The sequence below is a fragment of the Hippocampus bargibanti genome, linkage group LG20, assembly GCF_051943395.1.
Source record: "Hippocampus bargibanti isolate YZ-2025 linkage group LG20, ASM5194339v1, whole genome shotgun sequence".
Lineage (NCBI taxonomy): Eukaryota > Metazoa > Chordata > Actinopteri > Syngnathiformes > Syngnathidae > Hippocampus > Hippocampus bargibanti.
In genome coordinates this window covers 11,136,465-11,156,488 of record NC_142753.1, presented here as the reverse complement: position 1 = coordinate 11,156,488, position 20,024 = coordinate 11,136,465, and the positions used below count along the sequence as shown (strand labels likewise).

The 20,024-nt window shown below is 39.0% G+C and overlaps 2 protein-coding genes across 2 annotated transcripts; both read right to left on the bottom strand.

Annotated features, from left to right (window-relative positions):
* Window positions 1-446: 446 nt before the first annotated feature.
* On the bottom strand, window positions 447-11,136 carry galnt12 (UDP-N-acetyl-alpha-D-galactosamine:polypeptide N-acetylgalactosaminyltransferase 12). Its single transcript, XM_089023331.1, has 10 exons — window positions 10,028-11,136; window positions 8,075-8,244; window positions 6,434-6,623; window positions 5,357-5,542; window positions 4,551-4,668; window positions 3,088-3,264; window positions 2,185-2,316; window positions 1,983-2,084; window positions 1,590-1,739; window positions 447-1,524 (listed from the first exon to the last, which is right to left on the bottom strand). Exons 1-10 carry the CDS (start codon window positions 10,351-10,353, stop codon window positions 1,393-1,395), a joined length of 1,683 nt encoding a protein of 560 aa, XP_088879457.1. The 5' UTR covers window positions 10,354-11,136; the 3' UTR covers window positions 447-1,392.
* Window positions 11,137-12,335: 1,199 nt separating this feature from the next.
* Window positions 12,336-19,399, bottom strand: galnt4 (polypeptide N-acetylgalactosaminyltransferase 4). The gene is made up of 11 exons (XM_089023330.1): window positions 19,242-19,399; window positions 17,502-17,893; window positions 16,715-16,884; window positions 16,281-16,470; window positions 15,398-15,583; window positions 14,723-14,840; window positions 14,457-14,633; window positions 13,118-13,249; window positions 12,913-13,023; window positions 12,654-12,806; window positions 12,336-12,572 (listed from the first exon to the last, which is right to left on the bottom strand). The coding sequence occupies exons 2-11, from the start codon at window positions 17,864-17,866 to the stop codon at window positions 12,441-12,443; spliced, it is 1,734 nt and encodes a 577-aa protein (XP_088879456.1). The 5' UTR covers window positions 17,867-17,893; window positions 19,242-19,399; the 3' UTR covers window positions 12,336-12,440.
* Between the last annotated feature and the right edge of the window lie 625 nt (window positions 19,400-20,024).

The window sequence follows — 20,024 nt, the reverse complement described above, 5'->3', positions numbered from 1 at the left end:
AGACTCAAGCCATGGGGGAGCCTTGTTTTGCATTATCATTAAAGACACATATGTGCTATGGGAGACGGGCACGGCGTGTTCTGCCACCCTGCATCACAAGCGAGGCATTTCTGCGGCGCGCTGACAGAATCCTGACATTTTATTTTATTTTTTCCCCCCCAACACGTTTCACATGGATGCCGCCAAAAGATTAAAGAAAAGGGGCGGCCAAAGAGAGGGGGTGAATGGCGAGCAGCTAAATGGTGCCATCTTGGATGAAATTGAAGTATACGAGGTGATGATATAGGCTACATTTTGAAGTGCATATATATATATATATATATATATATATATATATATATATATATATATATATATATATATATATATATATATATATATATGTGTGTGTGTGTGTGTGTGTGTGTGAAATGTAAATTGCTCCACTGGGAGACTAATAAAGGCAAATCCAATCCAATTTCATCAAGCCATCAACGACCATCACAAAGGTAAATAAAACGAGTTCATTATACAGTACCATTTATTTCTATAATTATAATACCAAAGCACATTTATGATGCATGAAATAAGGTATATTTTGTGTCGTTTTAAGGCTTAGAAAATTAGAAAATTATGTTTTATGGGGACCTGGGAACGGATTATTCACGTTTTAATGGTTTCCTATGGGAAATAAATTTTTGGGATACACACTTTTCGCCTTACACACACTGTCTGGAAACCAATTAAGTTCGTATCACTGTATTGTAATTTCTTCTGTGCTGTATGTCATGCCTATTAGCATATTTGACAATAAAGTTGACTGTAATTGTATCTACCACATATCAAATTCCAAAACTCAAGTCAATCCATTTTTTTCCCTCATACTAAACACTTAAGGGCATCATTGTTGCGGACATGTTAAAGTCCATCAAATATTTATCATTATTTGAAGAATAATATAAAAACAACATAAAAACTAAGAAAATGTGGAACAGAGGGAAAAAAAAATCACAAAACTTAAAACAAAATACAATGAGAGAAAAACTTGAAATATCAATATTTTCAAAACATTGATTTTGTTTTAGTCTTTTAAAGCCTCGTACCACAAAAGGTCAATGTGGGAAGGGGGAAAATGTTTCCCTTTCAGTGTGAAAATTCCTTGACTGATCTCCAGTTTGTCCAATGGGAGTCAAAGGGAGGGACTTGAGCGCCCTCTACAGGACGAACTATAAGTTGCCTCTTTTTGTGAGGAAAAAAAAACCTGCTAAAATCCACAAGGCTGCTTAAAAAACACATGTACGTATAAATAAATCCCCTCCAGAAAGCAATTGCCCATAAAATCCAGCTGCTCTATGAATAAAAAGTGCCGCAAAAAAAAATAAACAAATAAAAAACGATGTGATGTCATCGTCACTACTGCTGAAAAGTCCACTTTTGCTGCAAGCTACCCGTGCAAGGCCGCAGGGACGGCGCCGGTACGCCATCTTCCGGATTGTAAAATGCTTCCACGCACTTCAGGCTGTCGACGTGGAGCAGGCTGCCGTCCTATAAGACATTTGACTCCAAACGTCATATATTTTGGCTACTTTTTCTATCATTTTTTTACGTACCTCCCTGAGATCAAACTTCTGCTGCGTGAGAACAGCCATGTTGGGTGTGGCGCACGGTTGTACCGTCAGGTAGGTGCTGATGTTGTCACCTTCCACGCAGGTGGTGCCCATGCCGTAATGGAGGGCGCCGTCCGACGAATACTCGAAGAACTGCGGAACGGCAAATCCCAAATAAATGAAAACAAAATGTAAAAAAGGAAGTACTATAGCTCGTCTAAAAATAAAAAACTTAAAAATAAAGAAAGAAAAAGAAGGGAAAATGACCAAAAGAAAATCTAAACAAAGGCAGGAAATTGAAGAAAAGATAATTAAAACTAAAAGAAAATAAATGTCACATAATTTTGTAATTAAATAAAATAAATGTAAATAATAATACATTTTTTTTTTGCTAACCTGATTATTGCCTAATCCATGGCAATGATACAAAATCACCCTTTTGTCCTTGCTTTCAGTGTTGTAGTCCAAACAAAAATCGGCCTTTCCCACACTTTTCAGCTAAAAAAAATAAATACAAAAATTAGTGTTTTTTTTTAAATAATTATACGTAATCAAAGCGTAACAAAAAACTGAATTAAGCGTCGCAGATATTTCTCACCATTCCGAAAAATCCCGGCCGATCTCTCGGGACGTAGAACTCAGGGTAAATATTGTCCAGGTACCACTGGAAGTTTTTGCATCCTAGCTTCTCCCGCAGCTGACGGCGTTCCGAAACGTCTCCAAAATATTCCTGAAACACAACGAGAGCTCCTATTGGAAGGTACAGTGATACCTCGGTTGACGAACCCCTTGGTTTACGAACTTTTCGGTTTACGAACGTTAAATTCAAGAAAATTTTACCTTGGCATACGAACTATTTTTCGGGATACACACGGAGCTGCCACAATGAGTGACGTGTCGTTACGCGAACGAGCCTGGTCTCCGAACAAGAAAATGGCAGCCGGCTTGTTTTGGTCCTCTATTCAAGATGGTGAAAGAAGAAGGTTTCGTTCCTCATCAAGTGTTTAATGCTGAGGAAACCGGCCACTCCATTCCATCAAGCCATCAACGACCATCACAAAGGTAAATAAAATGGCTTTATTATACAGTACAGTTTATTTCTTTAATTATAATACCACAGCACATTAATTATACATAAAATAAGTTATATTTTGTGGAGTTTTAGGGCTTAGAAAATTGGAAAATTATGTTTTATGGGCACCTGGGAACGGATTATTCTCAGTTTAATGGTTTCCTATGGGAAATTAATTTTTGGGATACACACTTTTCGCCTTACACACTCTGTCTAGGAACCAATTAAATTCGTAAGCCAAGGTATCACTGTATTCGTTTTGCGGCATTTAATTTCGCAAGCTTCTCCGTGTTAAAAGGTCATCAATTTTTCATGTCATCTGTGTGAAAACATCATCAAGCGTCACTTGATCGTCGCCGCGCGAGCTTGATTACACAGTTGACGCCCTGGCGAATCGACAAATGACACTTCGGCGAGCGAGCGACTCACCGTTCGGGCACGGCGGTTGCGGTTGTAGTAAAATTCCTTTTGGTGGTCCATCCAAACTTCAATGGTGCGTACGCTGTTGGCCAGCGCCTTCTTGCGCTCGTACGGTGCGGAATTGGGGAAGACGTGGCCCACGTGGGAGCACGGGTGGATTTCCAGGCTGCCGCCACACTGCCAAATCTGAAAGGAAGCAAAGCGGGTTCCATGACCATGTTCGGAACCCAAAAAAAAAAAAATCAAAAGAATTTTCACCAGGAACAAAAATATTGTTAACTCATTTACTCCCAGGCGATGTGCAAAAAATGTGTCCAGTCCAGTGCCAGGGTTTTTGTCATTTTCAGTCCAAATTGCAGGACCCACACAATATTGAGTTTTAGGCCTACATAAACATTTAATACAGCGTTGGAAACCTCAGACTCTCTTCTTACATCAGAAAAGTTAATTCCTAAATGATAGAGATTATTATTTATATTATTATTATTATCATATTTAAATTTTACATATTAATTTTAAATATTTGTGTGACTCGAATACACAATTGAAGCACAGACAACCTGGGGTCAATCTGAGGTCAACAGACACAGCCTGTTAAACTGTCATCTTCATCTAAGAGATCTGGCCTTGGACAGAATTTAGTACTTGGGAAACTCCTTTATCACCGAAGCAATTTACGACTTGAAACTCTTTCACAGGAAGAGCTCATTAGCCAGGTTACAAATTTATCAGTTCATGGAAAAGACAATGTTTTCTTGCTTACAGCTGTTCGTGCTTAGAACTCAAGAGGTGTGGTATTCTAATCACGAAAACTATGTTTTACTAATGTATCACTTAAATGTGCATATACTCTCAATAAATAGCTTGGCAGAGGGCTGCAGAATTCAGACGTCTGTCATGAATGGCTACGTCTCCAGACGGCAGTAAAGATATTTTAAACAAAAGTGTATGAATAGGTTTACCTGATCTTTTAGTTCGGCAGCGCATTAATTTTATCATTAGTTTGTCAGTTGAGACGTGTTTTCCATGTAAATGCCCTAATCCGTTCCAAGGCTCCCAAAATTCAGAAATAAATGTCCCCAACAGCAAAAAAATTATTCCAAATATTTAATACATGTTATAATTTCATTATTGCACAACAAGTGGGAGTTGTGCATAATGTTAAAAAAAACAAAGAAAAGAACAGAATAAAAATGATGCTTATTTAACATTTAGCAGTGGCTTTGTTTTCAAGTGTGCCACATTCAGTCAATTATGTGCTGAGGACAATTTTCGATGGAATTTGCGTTTCATGATGGACATCAGTGACTGATATATTATGTATTTTTTTTTCAAGCTATATTGTTCCACAACATTCAAATATAACTTCACTTGATTTCGCGTTTGTTAGTTTTTTTTTTTGTCTTACATTTGACATTCTTCACAAAGAAGTGAGACAATTGTTATTATTAAACAGTAAATTGTGTTCTTACCCGGAAGGAGAATTCCAGGTTCTCCCCACCCCACACCTCCATGCCTGTGTCATACGTGCCCAAGTAGGCAAAATAGTTCTTGCTAACAGCAAACAAACCCCCGGCCATCGTGGGAGACCTGGAGAAAAAAAGGGACATTTACCTTAAATGCGATTCACATTAAAGCAGCCAGCTCAAATTTCTTTTCATGATTGAAATAAAAGTTAATTTGAAATCAGGAGGCGAGAAAAATGCTGATGGTTATTTTACAGGGCTTCCGTATGAAAGAGGCCGGATCTCAGTGTGAAATAATTGCTCATTAGGTTCTGTGGGTGAAAGTGGTGTGCATTTTACAGGGTCTCCGGACAAAATACAGTCACATGACAGGAGCTCTGTGTGAAAGACATTCATTTTTGCAGGGTAAATGCATGAAATTTTCTGCCATTTTTAATTGATGTCCAGGTAAAATACAGTTACATTACAGGAGCTGTGTGTGAAAGTCATTCATTTTTGCTGGGTAAATGCATGAAATTTTCTGCCATTTTTAATTGGTCTCCAGGTAAAATACAGTTACATTACAGGAGCTCTGTGTGAAAGTCATTCATTTTTGCAGGGTGACTGCATGACATTTTTTGCAATTTCTAATTGGTCTCCGGATAAAATACAGTTACATTACAGGAGCTCTGTGTGAAAGTCATTCATTTTTGCAGGGTAACTGCATGAAATATTCTGCCATTTTTAATTGGATCTCCGAATGGAACAACCCAGTAAGCCACCCAAGATGGGATTTCTTCCTTTTTTTTGGGGAGAGTGGGGGTTGGGGGTACCTGATGACATCAATGGGTGACCTCCGCCGTTTCATCTCATGATCTGGAATGGCGTTCCACTTGAAGACCATGCCCCAGTTAAAGCCGCCAATTTGAGGGTCTCCCGCGTTGCCTAAATATTCAAAAGTGTCCGCGTGGATGGAGTCAATAACGGGACACACCACGGCTGTCGGTTCCTCCTTGATCCTGGCCAATCACACACAACTTGATTTAAAGGACAATCGACGCCTCCGGACAAGTTGTGTCCATAATTAGTAAAATCACTTCAAATGACTTCTACTGAGCGTATTTTACAAAGATTTCACAGCATATAGCTAGATTTTAAGTTTTAAGACTCGCGTTGAATATTCAGGAAGTCTTGTTTTTGAGTTGGTGATGATTCCTGACGTCACGGAGGGTACGCCCCTGACCGAGAAAGCGACACACAATGCATTTTGGGTACTTGGTTTGGTCTGAAAACTTGATGATGGCGAAATTAGAAGGAAAACACATGAATAACGCCATGGTGAAGCTTTGTGTGTTGCACCAATTTGATACTAGTTGACACAAATCAGCCCATTTCCAACAGAGCTTTGGCGCCATCTTGTGCATTTTCTGGGACGCTACATTGGAGTCCTGACGGCTCGAATTGATCTGGAAGGACTTCTTTAATCGATTAAAAACATTTATGCTTTCCTCTTCAGAACTATTTGAATCATATTCATAACTGGATGAGTAACAAGAAAGCATCTTCTCTGAATCTGAAGCCATTGTTTTGATTCTCGAGCAAAGCAAGACATCTTGGTGTGATGTCACGAACAAGGGGGCGGGACCTTCTGAAATTCGCCATTTGCGGGGTCATTTTGAAGTAGTTTTGGGACATTTAAATTCATTTTTAGTGGTGTTTTTCATTTGACTAAAAATATCAGCCTGCATGTTTTGGGTATTTTAGATGCTATCAAACGTTTTTTTTGATGTCAGTTAGGAAACAAAAAAAAAATGGTGTCGGTTGCCCTTTCAAAACAAAAGTCATAGAAGACTACAAGTGGATTCAAAAGGAAGGAAAACAAATTCTCACTGATGAAGAGTGTCCAGTACCTTTGAAGAAGAGGCTCCAACCAGCCTTGGTGACACTCGCAGTGGCAATCCAGAAAAGTCACGACATCACCAGTGCTGAACGACGCCCCCAGCAGGCGTGCTCGCACCAGACCTTCCCGTTTGGTCGCACGGATCAGACGCACTTTTCTCAAGTTGGATAGATACTTCTCCAAAGGCTCCTTCAAGTGGGCTTGACAAAATAAAACAGGTTCAAGAAAATCGTTGGTTTACATTCATGTTATCAACTGATTCATGAAAATACACGCGATTGGGGGACATTGAATTAAAAAAAAAGGATATTAACTCATTCACTGCCATTGCCGAATTTACTCGGGAATTGTAAAGTGTCACTTAGTCAGTTGAGACGTGTTTGCCATGTAAATGCCCTGATCCGTTCCAAGCCTCGCAAAATGCGGACATAAATGTTCCCAAAAGCATAAAAATGAATCAAACTATTTAATACATGTTATAATTACTTGCTTGCACAATAAGTGATTGATGTGCATCATGTAAAAAACAAAGTAACAAATAAAAATTATGCCGATTTAACTTTTAACTCATTCACTGCCATTCCTGAATTTATTTGGGAATTGAAAAGCATGACATTCCTGAATTTGTTCGGGTTTTTTTTTTTTTCTTGCGAGGGGTGCTGATGAAGCACTGGTCAGACCTCTGGTCATGTTTTTTCCCTTCCACGAGGGGGCAGCATTTGCCTTTTGTCCATGTTAGCGCTTTGTTACAGCTTGAGCTGTTGTTAAGTGGCTGTCTTAATCATTATATATTGTATTGTATTTTGTGCAGCTGCCCCCATTTCAAGCTCAGATAACTCCCGACCCATTATCTCATTTTCTTCTGATAAAATAAGAGAGTCTAAGGTTATTTACGTTGAATTGAATGTTTATGTAGTCCTAAAACTCAGTATTCTGCAGGTCATGCAATTTGAGTGAAAATGACAAAAATGGGATGATGATTATTATTATTATTATTAGATACATAAATAAATAAAATAAATGCCGGCTAGCGAGCTATCTATTAGTTATACAGCTAGTTGTCTAGCTGGGTATCTATTGGCTATCTATTAGCTATCTATTAGCTATCTATTTGCTACCTATTAGCTAACTGGCCGGTTAACTAGCTATCTGGCTGGCTATCTATTAGTTATATAGCTAGCTGTCTAGCTGGCTATCTACAGGCTATCTATTAGCTACTTAGCTTTCTATCTTTACTTCCAGGTTGAGTGAACGCTGCCGCTGCTCACCCACAGAAAAACTGATCCTGTGACTGTAAAGTGTCCTTGAGAGTTTCGAAAGGCGCTTAAAAATAAAATGGATTATTATAAAAACCCTTTGCACATGGTCTGGCAGTGAATGAGTTAAAATGGATATTTGCAATGTTCGCAGCAACCCTAAACATACATTGACATTGTGTCGACTGCAACGGAATTAACGCAACGACACACCTGACAGTCACAAAGCACTTGTGTGACATTAATTTTTAAGTTTGCTAAGGAGCTTGCACAACAGGTTGAGGCGTCTGTTGGAGCAATTAGTCTGGAATTTTGTCAAAGGACGTGATGGAAACGGGGCTTGGAAAGACGTTTTCAGATCTTGGGAACGAGCGTACGAAGCGTAGATGTTTCACCGTGGTCGCTGTAGTCGTCAACGAGGATCAGCTCCTTGAGTAAGATGTCGGGGGACGTCTCCAGGACGCTGTGGACCGTCCTGAGCAGGGTGGACCAGGCTTCGTTGTAGACGGCGATCACCACCGACGTGGTGGGGAGGGAGCGGTAGTCGTAACGCACGTCACGGCAGCTGCAATGGAATAATAGTTGCGGCGAGACGCAAATGTCGGCTCAGGGACAACAACAACAAAATATATATAAATATATACATATTACATCATCAATAATCAATCAATGAATAAAAAATCATGTGTAAATGAATAAATAATTCATAAATATACAAATAAAAAGGTTGCAAAAAAATTAATGATAAATAACTGTATAAATAATTACATAAATAAATGAGTAAATAAATAAACAAATAAATACATGCATAAATAAATGTAAATAAGTAAAAATACAGAAATAAATACTACATATGTCAATAAGACGTAAATACACAAATAAATAGGTCGCAAATAAAAAATACAAAATAAAATGACAAATAAATAAATACATAAATAAATGAGTAAATAAACAAATAAATAAATGCAGAAATAAATAGATAAATAAAGATAAATTAATAAATACACAAATAGATAGGTTGCTAATAAAAATAAAAATGATAAATAAATAAATAAATAGATGAGTAAATAAATAAGCAAATAAATAAATATATAACTAAGTAAAAATACAGAAATAAATACTACGTATGTCAAGGAATAAATAATAGGGAAATACACAAATGAATGGCTCGCAAAAAAATAAAAAAATAGAATGACAAATAATAAACAATTAAATACATACATGAATAAATAAACAAAGAAATGTAGAAATAAATATGTAAATAAATATAGGTTAATAAATACACAAATAGAGAGAGCGCAAATAAAAAAAGATAAATAAATAGATGAGTAAATAAATAAATACAGATATAAATACATAAACATCTCCTGTTGTGTGTTTAAAGAGTTTAAACCCTTTTTTGGCTATTTATTAGCAAGCTATTAGATATCTAATAGCTAGCTAGCTAGTTTTCTATCTGTTTGAGTTACTTCCGGGTTGAGTGAACACTGGCGCATGTGGCGCCCGCTGCTCACCCGGAGAAAAACTGATCCAGTGACTGTAAAGTGACCTTGACAGTTTTGAAAGGCGCTTACAAATGAAATGTATTATTATTATTATTATTATTTTAATGTAACTTTTTTTGAGAGTCAAACTTTTAGCAATAGCACACCGTAGTGCAATGTGCAATTGTTGGAGGTGAAACGTTCACATAATAGAACGTTTTGGTATGACAGGCGGAATTTCAGCATTGAGAAAGTTAATGGCACTTCACACAAAGCAAGTTGTCATGTGAATGAAAGATTCAGTATTCATACGTGAGAACGAAGGAAATGTGTCAGGGTTACAAAAGTATAAAGAAGGACAAGTGTTAAAGGACAAGCGATACCATTTTTTTGTTTCCGAACTGACATCAGACAAATGGGGGCGGGACCATCTGAAACTCACCATTTCCGAGGTCATTTTTGTCAGTTTTGGGACACTTTAAGTCATTTTTATTTGTCTTTTGCATTTGACTAAAAATATCAGCCTGCGTGTTTTAGGTATTTTAGATGCTATCAAACGTTTTTGTGATGTCAGTTAGGAAACAAAAAAATGGTGTCGCTTGTCCTTTAAAATCAGAACATTTTATTGACTTTTGACTCAAGCATGACATTTGCCGTTTTTTTGGGAGATTTGTGGCGTTGCAAATAAAGAGAACCATCAAACTCTTTAGATTTTCCATTGTACGTATTATCTTTTTTGTGTGTGAATAATTCATGTCATGTGATCTGTGACGTGGTTTGTTCCAAGTTCTGCTGTTGTGAACGTGGTTGTAAAGTTGAAATGGAAAATGCAGATGAGTGTTGTTATCTGGATGACATACTCACAGCGGGTTCCATCTCTCAGGAAGTCGCCGATGCAAAGAGATCATATCACTGACGTAGATGTTGATTTTATGCTTGGAGATGCTGTCTTGTTCCTTTCGCTTCTCCTCGGCGTTCAGCGTCAATATGACGGGTTTACCCAGTGCCCCGGGGGCGTTCGGGTCTAACGGGGGTTTCTCGTACACCGGTTTCTTCAGGTCCGGTTCATGCACCTCACGAGGTTCTTGAGGAAGTTCTTCGGGGATGTCCCGTAAGTTGACAAAAAGAAAAGCTAAGAAGGCAGCGCCCCCGAGGAAAAGTTTCAGTCGCTTCCGTTGATAGACGGCCATGTCGTGGCTTCCTCCTTGAGGTTTTTTTTTCAGCCGAACGAGACGTTCGCCGGTCGGGTTCCAGCTCGGTGAGGAACTGGAGTCACTTGGTCCGTCGCCAAGACACTAATTGCAGCTCCATTGACATCGCTTTTACTCCTCCTTCTTCTTCTTCTTCTTCTTCTTCTTCTTGCTGCGCTCCTCACACCTCCGTGACTCCATTCATTCCAACAGAGACAAATATAAATGGATTAGTCGACAGGGATTATTTATTTACCCGGATTAGTCATCTAGGTTTGTTATTTAGTCCGAGTAAATGAGTCTATCGAGGTCAATTCTAACTTTGGCGAGAGATTTAGTCAAACGCCGCTGTGTCGTCAGCTTCGCTTCCGCCTGTATTTCGAAATAAAAGATATATTTCCCTTTTTCTTTCTTTCTTTCGCAATAAAATGTGTTTGCTATTGTTTCCTTCTTTTCCTTTCGGTTTTTCCCTTCAGGGGGTCGCCACAGCGAATCAGTAACCTCCATCTTCCACACCACCACACTCACTGCGAGACTAATTAATGGCCAATCCAATCCAATCCAATCCATTTGATGACAATTCTGTTATTTCTTTCGCAATAACATTTGCTATTTTAATTAATTAATCCATTAAGTTTTATTTAGTCATATGCCGCCGCAATGTGTTGTCAGAAACTAGTTTCGTTTCCGCCTGTATTTCAAAATAAAATATTCGTTTTCTATTGATTTTCCTATCGCAATAAAATGTTTGCTATTTTAATGAAATCCATTGCGTTTGATTTACTTTTGCTTTTATGTACCTTTTATGCCAATTACTTTTTTTTTCGCAATAAAATGTTTTTGCTATTTTCATCATCATTATGATTTAATAATTAATTATAACTTATTAAATATTCTTTTTAAAGACTTTATAGGTTGCTTTAAATGGGTAAAAGTTACTATAATAGCTTCATATTTGTAAATCGTTGTATTTTAGCGTGCACATATGACATCTCTATTTCTATTTGATTGCAGTGTAAGAGTCGCATTGGCAGTAATAACAGTAACAAACTAACTTGAAAAATAATCAATATGACGTTTCGTTCATTTTTTTTCCGCCAGGGGGCGTTATAGCATTCGCCAAGATTACCACAAAGTCGCTTCAAAGTGAGACCGTGTATCAAAAAAAAAAAAACAAGGCAATTGCATTTATGAAACGTTTTTAATTCCTTCCCTTCAAATGAAGTAATCCCTGCATTGCATCAGTAGTCTCATAAGTGCTTCCATCCCTCAAAATTAACGACAATATACCAGAAACAAAACAAAAACCCACCTGTCGTTTATCAGTGTTTTTACGCTTCATATCAACTTCAAGTATAGTCAGACATAATAACGTCCAAAAGAGGCGAGTTTGAAGTCAAAGGTCATCCGACAGTCACGTTGTCCTTCGATTAATCACATTTAAAAGGCATGAAATCGCAGCGGCAGCATTAGGCTCACATACTTTGCATACTTTCAAAAAGGCACAAAAATTCAATCCGGATGATTTGGGGGGGGGGGGGGGGGGGGGGGGTAAAAATTGCACTTACTAGTGTTAAAAGTATGGAATGGTCAGGATGCGGCTGTTTTTGTGATATCACGAAACAGCTGCCTTAGGCCTCAAAACAACCTTCAACACCTTCAATATTTTTTTTTTAACATAATAAAACGCAAATATGAAAAATTAGCTTTTTAAAATGAATTTACAATCTATTTTCCGTTATACAGTGACACCTCGGCTTACGAACTGTATACTATATACGAACTATATATAAATATAGATAGACAGAGAGAGGGAGAGAGAGAGAGAGAAAGAGAAAGAGAAAGAGAGAGAGAGAGAGAGAGAGAGAGAGAGAGAGAGAGAGAGAGAGAGAGAGAGAGAGAGAGAGAGAGAGACAGAGAGAGAGAAACAGAGTGAGCGAGAAAGAGAGAGAGACAGAGAGAGACAGAGAGAGCAAAAGAGAGAGAGAGAGAGAAGAGAGAGAGAGAGAGAGAGAGAGAGAGAGAGAGAGAGAGAGAGAGAGGGAGAGCAAAAGAGAGAAAGAGGAAGTTACTTCAGCCTCCGATGTCTACCGTTCAAAGTTCCAGTGCTGGTTTGGATCGAGTGGGTCACAAGGCCTCATGCGGACATGAGCACGGCCTTCTGGGGTGCGGTAGGCCGTGATGCACTTGTTGGACTGCGGATGATAAATGCTCTTGTCCTATTGGCAAAGAACCAAACAAGGTGGGATGAGAATTGAGGGACAAAGATGGCCGATAGTGATAGTGAGAAGACATCTTACGTCTGGAAAGTCCCACAAGATGGATGCCGGCGTGGGCTCACGGTCGCCGGGGCATCGCCTCATACTGATGGCTGCCCGGCCCGTGGGTACCTCGGCGCAAAGCTCCGTCACAGAGTTGAATCGGATTTCCTTCCGGGACGTGTACTCAAAGTACTAAAACACAAATGTAACATTCGTAAATGACAAAAATGTATTATTATTATTATTTTTTTAAATATGACCCATTTGCGAGCTGTCAATCAAACGGGGGCCCAATCACCTGGTTGCCTCCTTGACCGTGACATCCGAACAGCGACAGGTACGAATCGGAGGGATTGTGATCCGGGGCGTTGTAGTCCAAACATTCCGAGCGGATTCCCGAGCTGCGCACCTTCATTGGAGGATTTAAAACAAATAAATAGAGTTTTAAAAAATGATCATAATTTTAAGAAAAAAAATTCCATGTAGATTATGAGGCCACTTACAGCTCCGTGCCAGCCCTCCCTGTCTTCTGGTACGTGCAAGTCCGGGTAAATGTTGGTCAGGTACCACTGGAAAGACTTGCAATGTAGTCGCTCTCGAAGCTGAACGCGCTCGGAAATGTCACCGTAGTTCTCCTGTTAGCTCCAAAAAAAAAAATCAATATCCTCATTATCATCTTAAAGGATAACCGACACCATTTTTTTTTTTTGTTTCCTAACTGACATCAGAACAAAAAACATTTGATAGCATCGAAAATACCCAAAACACGCAGTATGATCTTTTTAGTCCAATGCAAAACACCAATAAAAATGACTTAAAGTGTCCTAAAACGACTACAAAATGAAATTGGAAATGGCCAGTTTCAGAAGGTCCCGCCCCCTTATTCGTGACGTCACACCAGGACATCTTGCCTTGCTCGAGAATCAAAACAATGGCTTCAGATTGGGAGAAGATGCTTTCTTGTTACTCATCCAGTTATGAATATGATTCAAATAGTTCTGAAGAGGAAAGCATACATGTTTGCAATCGATTAAAGAAGTCCATCTGTCTCATTTTGAGGCGTCTGGACTCCAATGTAGCGTCCCAGAAAATGCACAAGATGGCGCCCAAGCTTCGTTGGAAATGGGCTGATTTGTCTGCTGGGAATTTGTGTCAACTAGTATCAAATAGTAGTCTTGGTGCAACACAACGATTGACCATCGCGTTATTTATGTGTTTTCCTTCTAATTTCGCCATCAACACGAAGTTTTCAGAGCAAACAAAGTACCCAAAATGCATTGTGTGTCGCTTTCTCGGTCAGGGGTGTTCCTTCAGTGACGTCACGTCAAGCATCGTCATCAACTCGAAAACAAAACTTCCTGAATATTCAGCGCGAGTCTTAAAACATAAAATATAGCTATATGTGGTGGAATCTTTGTAAAATAAGCTCAGTAGAAGTCATTTGAAGTGATTCTACAAATTATGGACGCAACTTGTCCGGAGGCGTCGGTTGTCCTTTAAGAGTTCATATTATCAAGATTCAGCCATTTGTTCTCAAATCTCAAAATGGCCTCTCGGTTTGCTATTTACGAATTGTAATTCATTGCTATTCACGTGGGCAATTTATTTGAGCGGTTTTAAAATGCTTGATCATGTCAAACGAGTTAGCATTAGCATTCCTTGTCCATTGTGGAGGTTATTCTTGCCCACTGTGTAAACCTTGTAAGCAAACAATATTATTCTTTGTGAGCTCGACGTCTGCTCGAAAGGTGAAAAATGCCCATTTAGTGTCAACTAAAGTGTCGTGTTTGTTGTCCACCGGAAAGAGTTCAGGGAGGTCTTTCCCTATTTGAACCTTTTCACCTTTTTTGCGGGGGGGTTCCTTTTGTAGAAGTGCTGCTTGTAGTCGTCCATCCACACTTCGGCAGCCCGCACGGTGTTCTGCAAGAACTTTGGCCGAGCGTACGGAGCCTTCTTGGGGAACACGTGGCCCACGTGCGAGCAGGGGTGGATCTCGAGCGTGCCGCCGCACTGCCACACCTGAGGATGACGCATACGCTAGCACCTTGCTACGCTAACTTTGACCGCGTAGCAATTGGGTGTAGCGCTCGTGGAAATGAAGCGCTGACCCGAAAGGAGAGTTCCAGGTTCTCTCCGCCCCACACTTCCATGCCCGTGTCGTAAGTGCCCAGTTGCTCAAAGTAGGCCTTGCTGACCGCAAACAAGCCGCCCGCCATCGTCGGCGACCTAGCAAGGACAAAATACATGACGATGATTGGAAGTCAGCGTAATTTGACGTGCGTTTAATGTTTCCATACCAAATGATGATGATTTTTTTTAATATCAAAGTCAAAGGCAGATTTATTGTCAAATATGCTAATATGCATGACATACAGCACAGATGAAATGACTGATAATGACTTAAAACATAATAAACACGAAAACGCCAATTTATTTATTTTTTTAATATGTAAAAAATGATAACTTTTACAGGAATTTACACATTTTTTTGGGGTGGCGGGGGGGTATGAAATCCATATAATATCCTCCGTGCATTAATATCAATATTATTTTCAACACCATACAATTTATTTATATATGTATGTATTTATTCATTCATTCATTCATTTATTATAGCTTTATTTGTATAGTTATTTATTTATCTATTTACTCATTTGGTTAGTTAGGTAGGTAGTTAGTTGGAGAACCAGTTTGGTAGCTCGATAGTCAATTGGTTATTTATCTAATTAGTCAAGTTGTTAGTTAGTTAGTTAGTTATGTAGGTAGCATGTTACAAAACTCACCTGAGAGGGTCAATGCGTGACGTGCGTCGCTGGCGTTCCCGTTCGGGCACGGCGTGCCATTGGAAGGTGAGCCTCCAGTCAAAGCCCCCGATCATGGGCTCCTGCGGCTGCATGTAGAACTCAAAAGTGTTCCAGTCAATGGTATCGATGACGGGGCATACGATGGTGTGGGGGTTCTGCTCGATCCTTGAAAAAAACAGGTCACCATCGGTGAGACCGGAAACAATTTGCAGATTCAGATCTGGTTTTGTTACGTCATTATTACATTCACTAATACAGTGATACCTTGGCTTACGAACTTAATTGGTTCCCAGTCAGTGTAAGGCGGAAAATGTGTATCCCAAAAAGTAATTTACCATAGTAAACCATTAAAATGAGAATAATCCGTTCCCAGGTCCCCATAAAACATAATTTTCTACTTATAATGTTCTACTATAATTTTCGAAGCCTAAAAACTACAAAAAATATACCTTGTTTTATGGATAATAAATGTGCTACGGGATTATAATTAAATAAACTGTACTATACAGTACAGTTTATAAGGTTGTTTTATTTACCTTTCTGATGGTCGTTGATGGCATGGAACGCAACACTTGATGAGGAACGTAACCTTCTTCTTTCACCATCTTGAGGAATGATCACTTGTAGGTGCTTTCTCTGCGATAATTTTATCTAGTTCCTCATCAATTGTGTTCTGTTTAGCTGGGTTGATAGCTTTTTGCATCAAGTGTACAGATGGCTTGTGCGGGTTATTTGTGGAGTCCCCAAAAGTTTGGATGCCAAGGTACAATTTTCATAAATGTACCGTTCGTAAAGTTCGTAAACCAAGGGGTTCGTAAACCGAGGTATCACTGTAGTTATCCAATGGGATACGTGGACCCACCTCTCCAGAAGGGGCTCGATCCAACCGGGGACACACTCGCAGTGGCAGTCCAGGAAAGTGAGGACGTCGCCGGTGGAGTAACTGGCGCCGATGAGACGGGCTCGGACGAGGCCTTCGCGCTTGATGGTGCGGATGAGACGAACGCGCTGGACTTGACTGAGGTATTCCGCCAGCTGGGTTTTTAAATAACCTTGAAAAAAATAATAACATTGAAACATAAAAGGTTACTTTTAGACCAATAGGAAATGTGTATTATGTAAGTACATTTATATGCAGATCAGCATTGGTGTGATGTGTGTTGTATTTGCTGCAAATCAATATTTCATAATATATCACAACTCAAATGGGCACTGAATGCGCAAATATTTTATTAGCATCATAAAGCGATATATTATCTGCCTTTTGGAGACTTTTCAGATACATCGTCCTCCCACCTCTGTCACTGTAGTCATCGACGAGGATCACCTCCTTGAGCAGGATGTCGGGGGTGCTCTCCAGAACGCTGTGGACGGTCCTGAGCAGCGTTGACCAAGCCTCGTTGTAGAAGGCGATGATGACGGAGGCGGTGGGCAAACGGTGGTAGTCAAACTGCTTATTGCGGCATCTGGTGAAACAGCGATTTATTTATTCATTTATGTATTTATTTGCTTATTTATTTGTTTCTCTTTTTTGTATTGCAATTTATTTGTTTACTTATTTTTCTATTTATTTACACATTTATTTACATATTTATTTACACATTTATTTACATATTTATTCCTTTATTTGTTTATCTATGTAGTCATCATTTATCTATTTTTTTATTTATCTATGTATTTGTTTACCCTACTTATTTATTTATTTGTGGTTTGTATTTATTTTTTGAATTATTTTTTTAAATTGTGTTTAGTTGATTTTCTATTTATTTATCAGTTGATCCATCTATTTATCATGAATCTATTTATTTATTTTTCTATGTATTTGTTTACTTATTTAGTTATTTTGTTTATTGTTTTTGCATTTATTTATGCATTTATTTATTCAGGTATTTATTTTTTGTGTATTTATTTTTCTCTGTAATTATTTTTTTGTTTATTTATTCATTAATTTATCCCTTTATTCATTCATTTTTTTATTATTTATTGTTTTATTTGTTTTTCTATTATTGTTGTGAGATTGGATATCAAATTTTATGCATTAAGATGGTCTGGAAAAAAAAAAACACCAAACCTTCCCACTCACTCGGGCATCCTGTTATCTCTGATGTGTCTGTGAAGGGAAATCTTGTCGCTGACAAAAATATTGATAGCATAGCGCTCCACGCTATCCTGCTCCTGTGCTTTCTCCTCCGGGCTCAGTTTGAGGGCCGCCGCACGGCCCCACTCGCCCGGGGCGTCGACGTCCGCCGCCGGCTTGGCGTAAAGGGGCTTGGCCGGATTCCCCACGACGTCATTTTTCCGACGATCCAGCTGCAGCGTGTCGCCGGAGGACGACGAGGACGATGACGAGGGGGAGAGGACGAGGAGATGATAGCCCAGCCACAAGAGCCACAGGAGGAAGAACGCCTTGGCCAGCACGCCCAGTTTGCGTGAGCAGCGGCCCCTCATGGCAGCCAGCTCCCGGGAGGGCAAATCCTGCGCCACACAGGACAACCGACATCACTTTTTTGTTTCCTTACTGACATCAGAAAAACGTTTTATAGCATCTAAAAAACACCCAAAACACGCAGTATTTTTAGTCAAATGCAAAACACCAATAAAAATGGATAACAGTCTGTTATCCATTTTTTCCTCCTCAGTTTTTCATCTCTAATACTGTGAATGCATCCACCGTTTTACGTTTTTGGCAGATTTTTTTTTTAATGGAAACAGGAAGAAAAAAAAACCCAGGTTGGACCCCCGCCAAGGAGCTTGGGGGGGCGTCTCGAGGTTACAAAACAGAGATGCCGGAGGACAAAAAGACCCTTTGATTGGTGACACCTATACAACATCCAATCCCCTGCCAGCCTCTCTGAGAACTTGAGATGCAGTCGAAATCCTTCCCTCACACTCTGGCATTCCCCACTTTCAATTAGTGGTAAAGGTTCCAAAAATAATACTTAAAAAAATGTTTTTGGTGTTAAGCTGATACCACAATCCCTGCTAGTTTCTCATTCGTGTTCTCCCGTTTTCAGGCTTAAAACTGGCTACTTTTGTGGCATTTTTAAACCATTATATGTTACACAGTACAGTGATACTTCGGTTTATGAACCCCTTGTCTTATGAACATTTCGGTTTACGAACATTAAATATATGAACATTTATTACTGCCTTTAACTACTGTTCAACACAAGTGATGAAGAACTGGACACAATTATCGTAGAGAAAGCACCTACAAGGGATCATTCTTCTAAATGGTGAAAGAAGAAGGTTACGTTCCTCATGAAGTATTTAACGCTGAGGAAACCGGCCACTCCATTCCATCAATGACCATGCCAAAGGTAAATAAAACGACTTTATGATACAGTACAGTTTATTATTATTATAATACCATAGTACATTTATTATACATAAAATAAGGTATATTTTGTGTCGTTTTAAGGCTTAGAAAATTAGAAAGTAGAAAATGTTTTATGGGGACCTGGGAGCGGATTATTCTCATTTTAATGGTTTCCTATGGGGAAAGTAATTTTTGGGATACACACTTTTCGCTTTACACACTGTCTGGGAACCAATTAAGTTCGTAAGCCAAGGTAGCACTGTATATAGTTCCACACACACACACATACTTTTTATGGACTTGAGGACATTTTAAAAATATACTTTTTTAAGCTTTTACTCAAGTACACGACTCGAATAACTACTTTTAGCAATGTATTTTTTTCCTTTTCTTTTTCATTTTTAACTTTCTGATTGAAAACAGCGAGACTTTTGCCGCCTATGCTCGAACAGGGAGGACAACGAAGCATTTCTTCGAGAAGACAAACGTGTCGACGTCACCTACCTCGGCCAACAGTCAGTCACATGAGTCCGGGTGTCCTTCCGATGGCGTGTCGGTTGTTGTTTGTCGCCCTCGGTTCTCCGAGAAAAAGAAACCGATGGCATGCAGATGTCAGCAGACTTCGCCTACATCCTCCCCCTTCTGATCCACGCTGATAGCCGGCGTCGTGTCACAAGCGACATTCGAGCATTTCCGCTGTCGTCTTTCAAAATAAGATATATCTAAATGATTTTTTTTAGTGCATTGTTTTCGGTTCGACACAAAAGTCAATCGTGCGAAAGTGTCCAATCACATGATGGAATACAATACATTTAATTTATTCTGAGTATATTTTTCAGCCTTTGGTGAGTTACTTCTTTTATTTTGTGGCTTCATTTCCTACACAACCTGACTAGAAGTTATTGATTTGAAGTTCCCAAAAGCAGAAAGAATTGGGAAGATTAAAGAAAAAACACACAACTAAATATCGTAAAAAAAAAATCCCCCAAATACTGTATATGAAACATGATTTTCTTTCCAAGTGAATGCAATATACCACACATTACACATTGGTTCCCCTTTAAAATTTGACTGATAAAGTTATGACTTTCAATAGTATGATAATAAAAGTCAATTATGATTATGAAACGAACGATCAATTGTCCTTAGTCTGATTCGTGATTTTTTTTTTAATAAAATGGCAGGGGGGGAAAAAAAATTAAAAAAGTAATTCTCTAACATCACTTCCGGAAACGGAAGCCTGCTATCACTTTGGCTTGACGTAAACTCCGTCGCTAACCTGTTAGC

Bases quoted from the DNA above. Each gene is read 5' to 3' on its own strand.
- galnt4 (XM_089023330.1), bottom strand. From the start codon at position 17,866: ATGAGGGGCCGCTGCTCACGCAAACTGGGCGTGCTGGCCAAGGCGTTC. The intron at 13,024-13,117 runs GTAAGTGGCCTC...CCTCCAATGAAG, and splicing joins GGGAGGGCTGGCACGGAGCT to GTGCGCAGCTCGGGAATCCG. The intron at 12,573-12,653 runs GTAAGATGTCTT...CTTTGCCAATAG, and splicing joins TCTTGTGGGACTTTCCAGAC to GACAAGAGCATTTATCATCC.
- galnt12 (XM_089023331.1), bottom strand. From the start codon at position 10,353: ATGGCCGTCTATCAACGGAAGCGACTGAAACTTTTCCTCGGGGGCGCT. The intron at 5,543-6,433 runs GTACTGGACACT...GTGATTGGCCAG, and splicing joins TTGGAGCCTCTTCTTCAAAG to GATCAAGGAGGAACCGACAG. The intron at 4,669-5,356 runs GTACCCCCAACC...TTTTTTCTCCAG, and splicing joins TCACCCATTGATGTCATCAG to GTCTCCCACGATGGCCGGGG.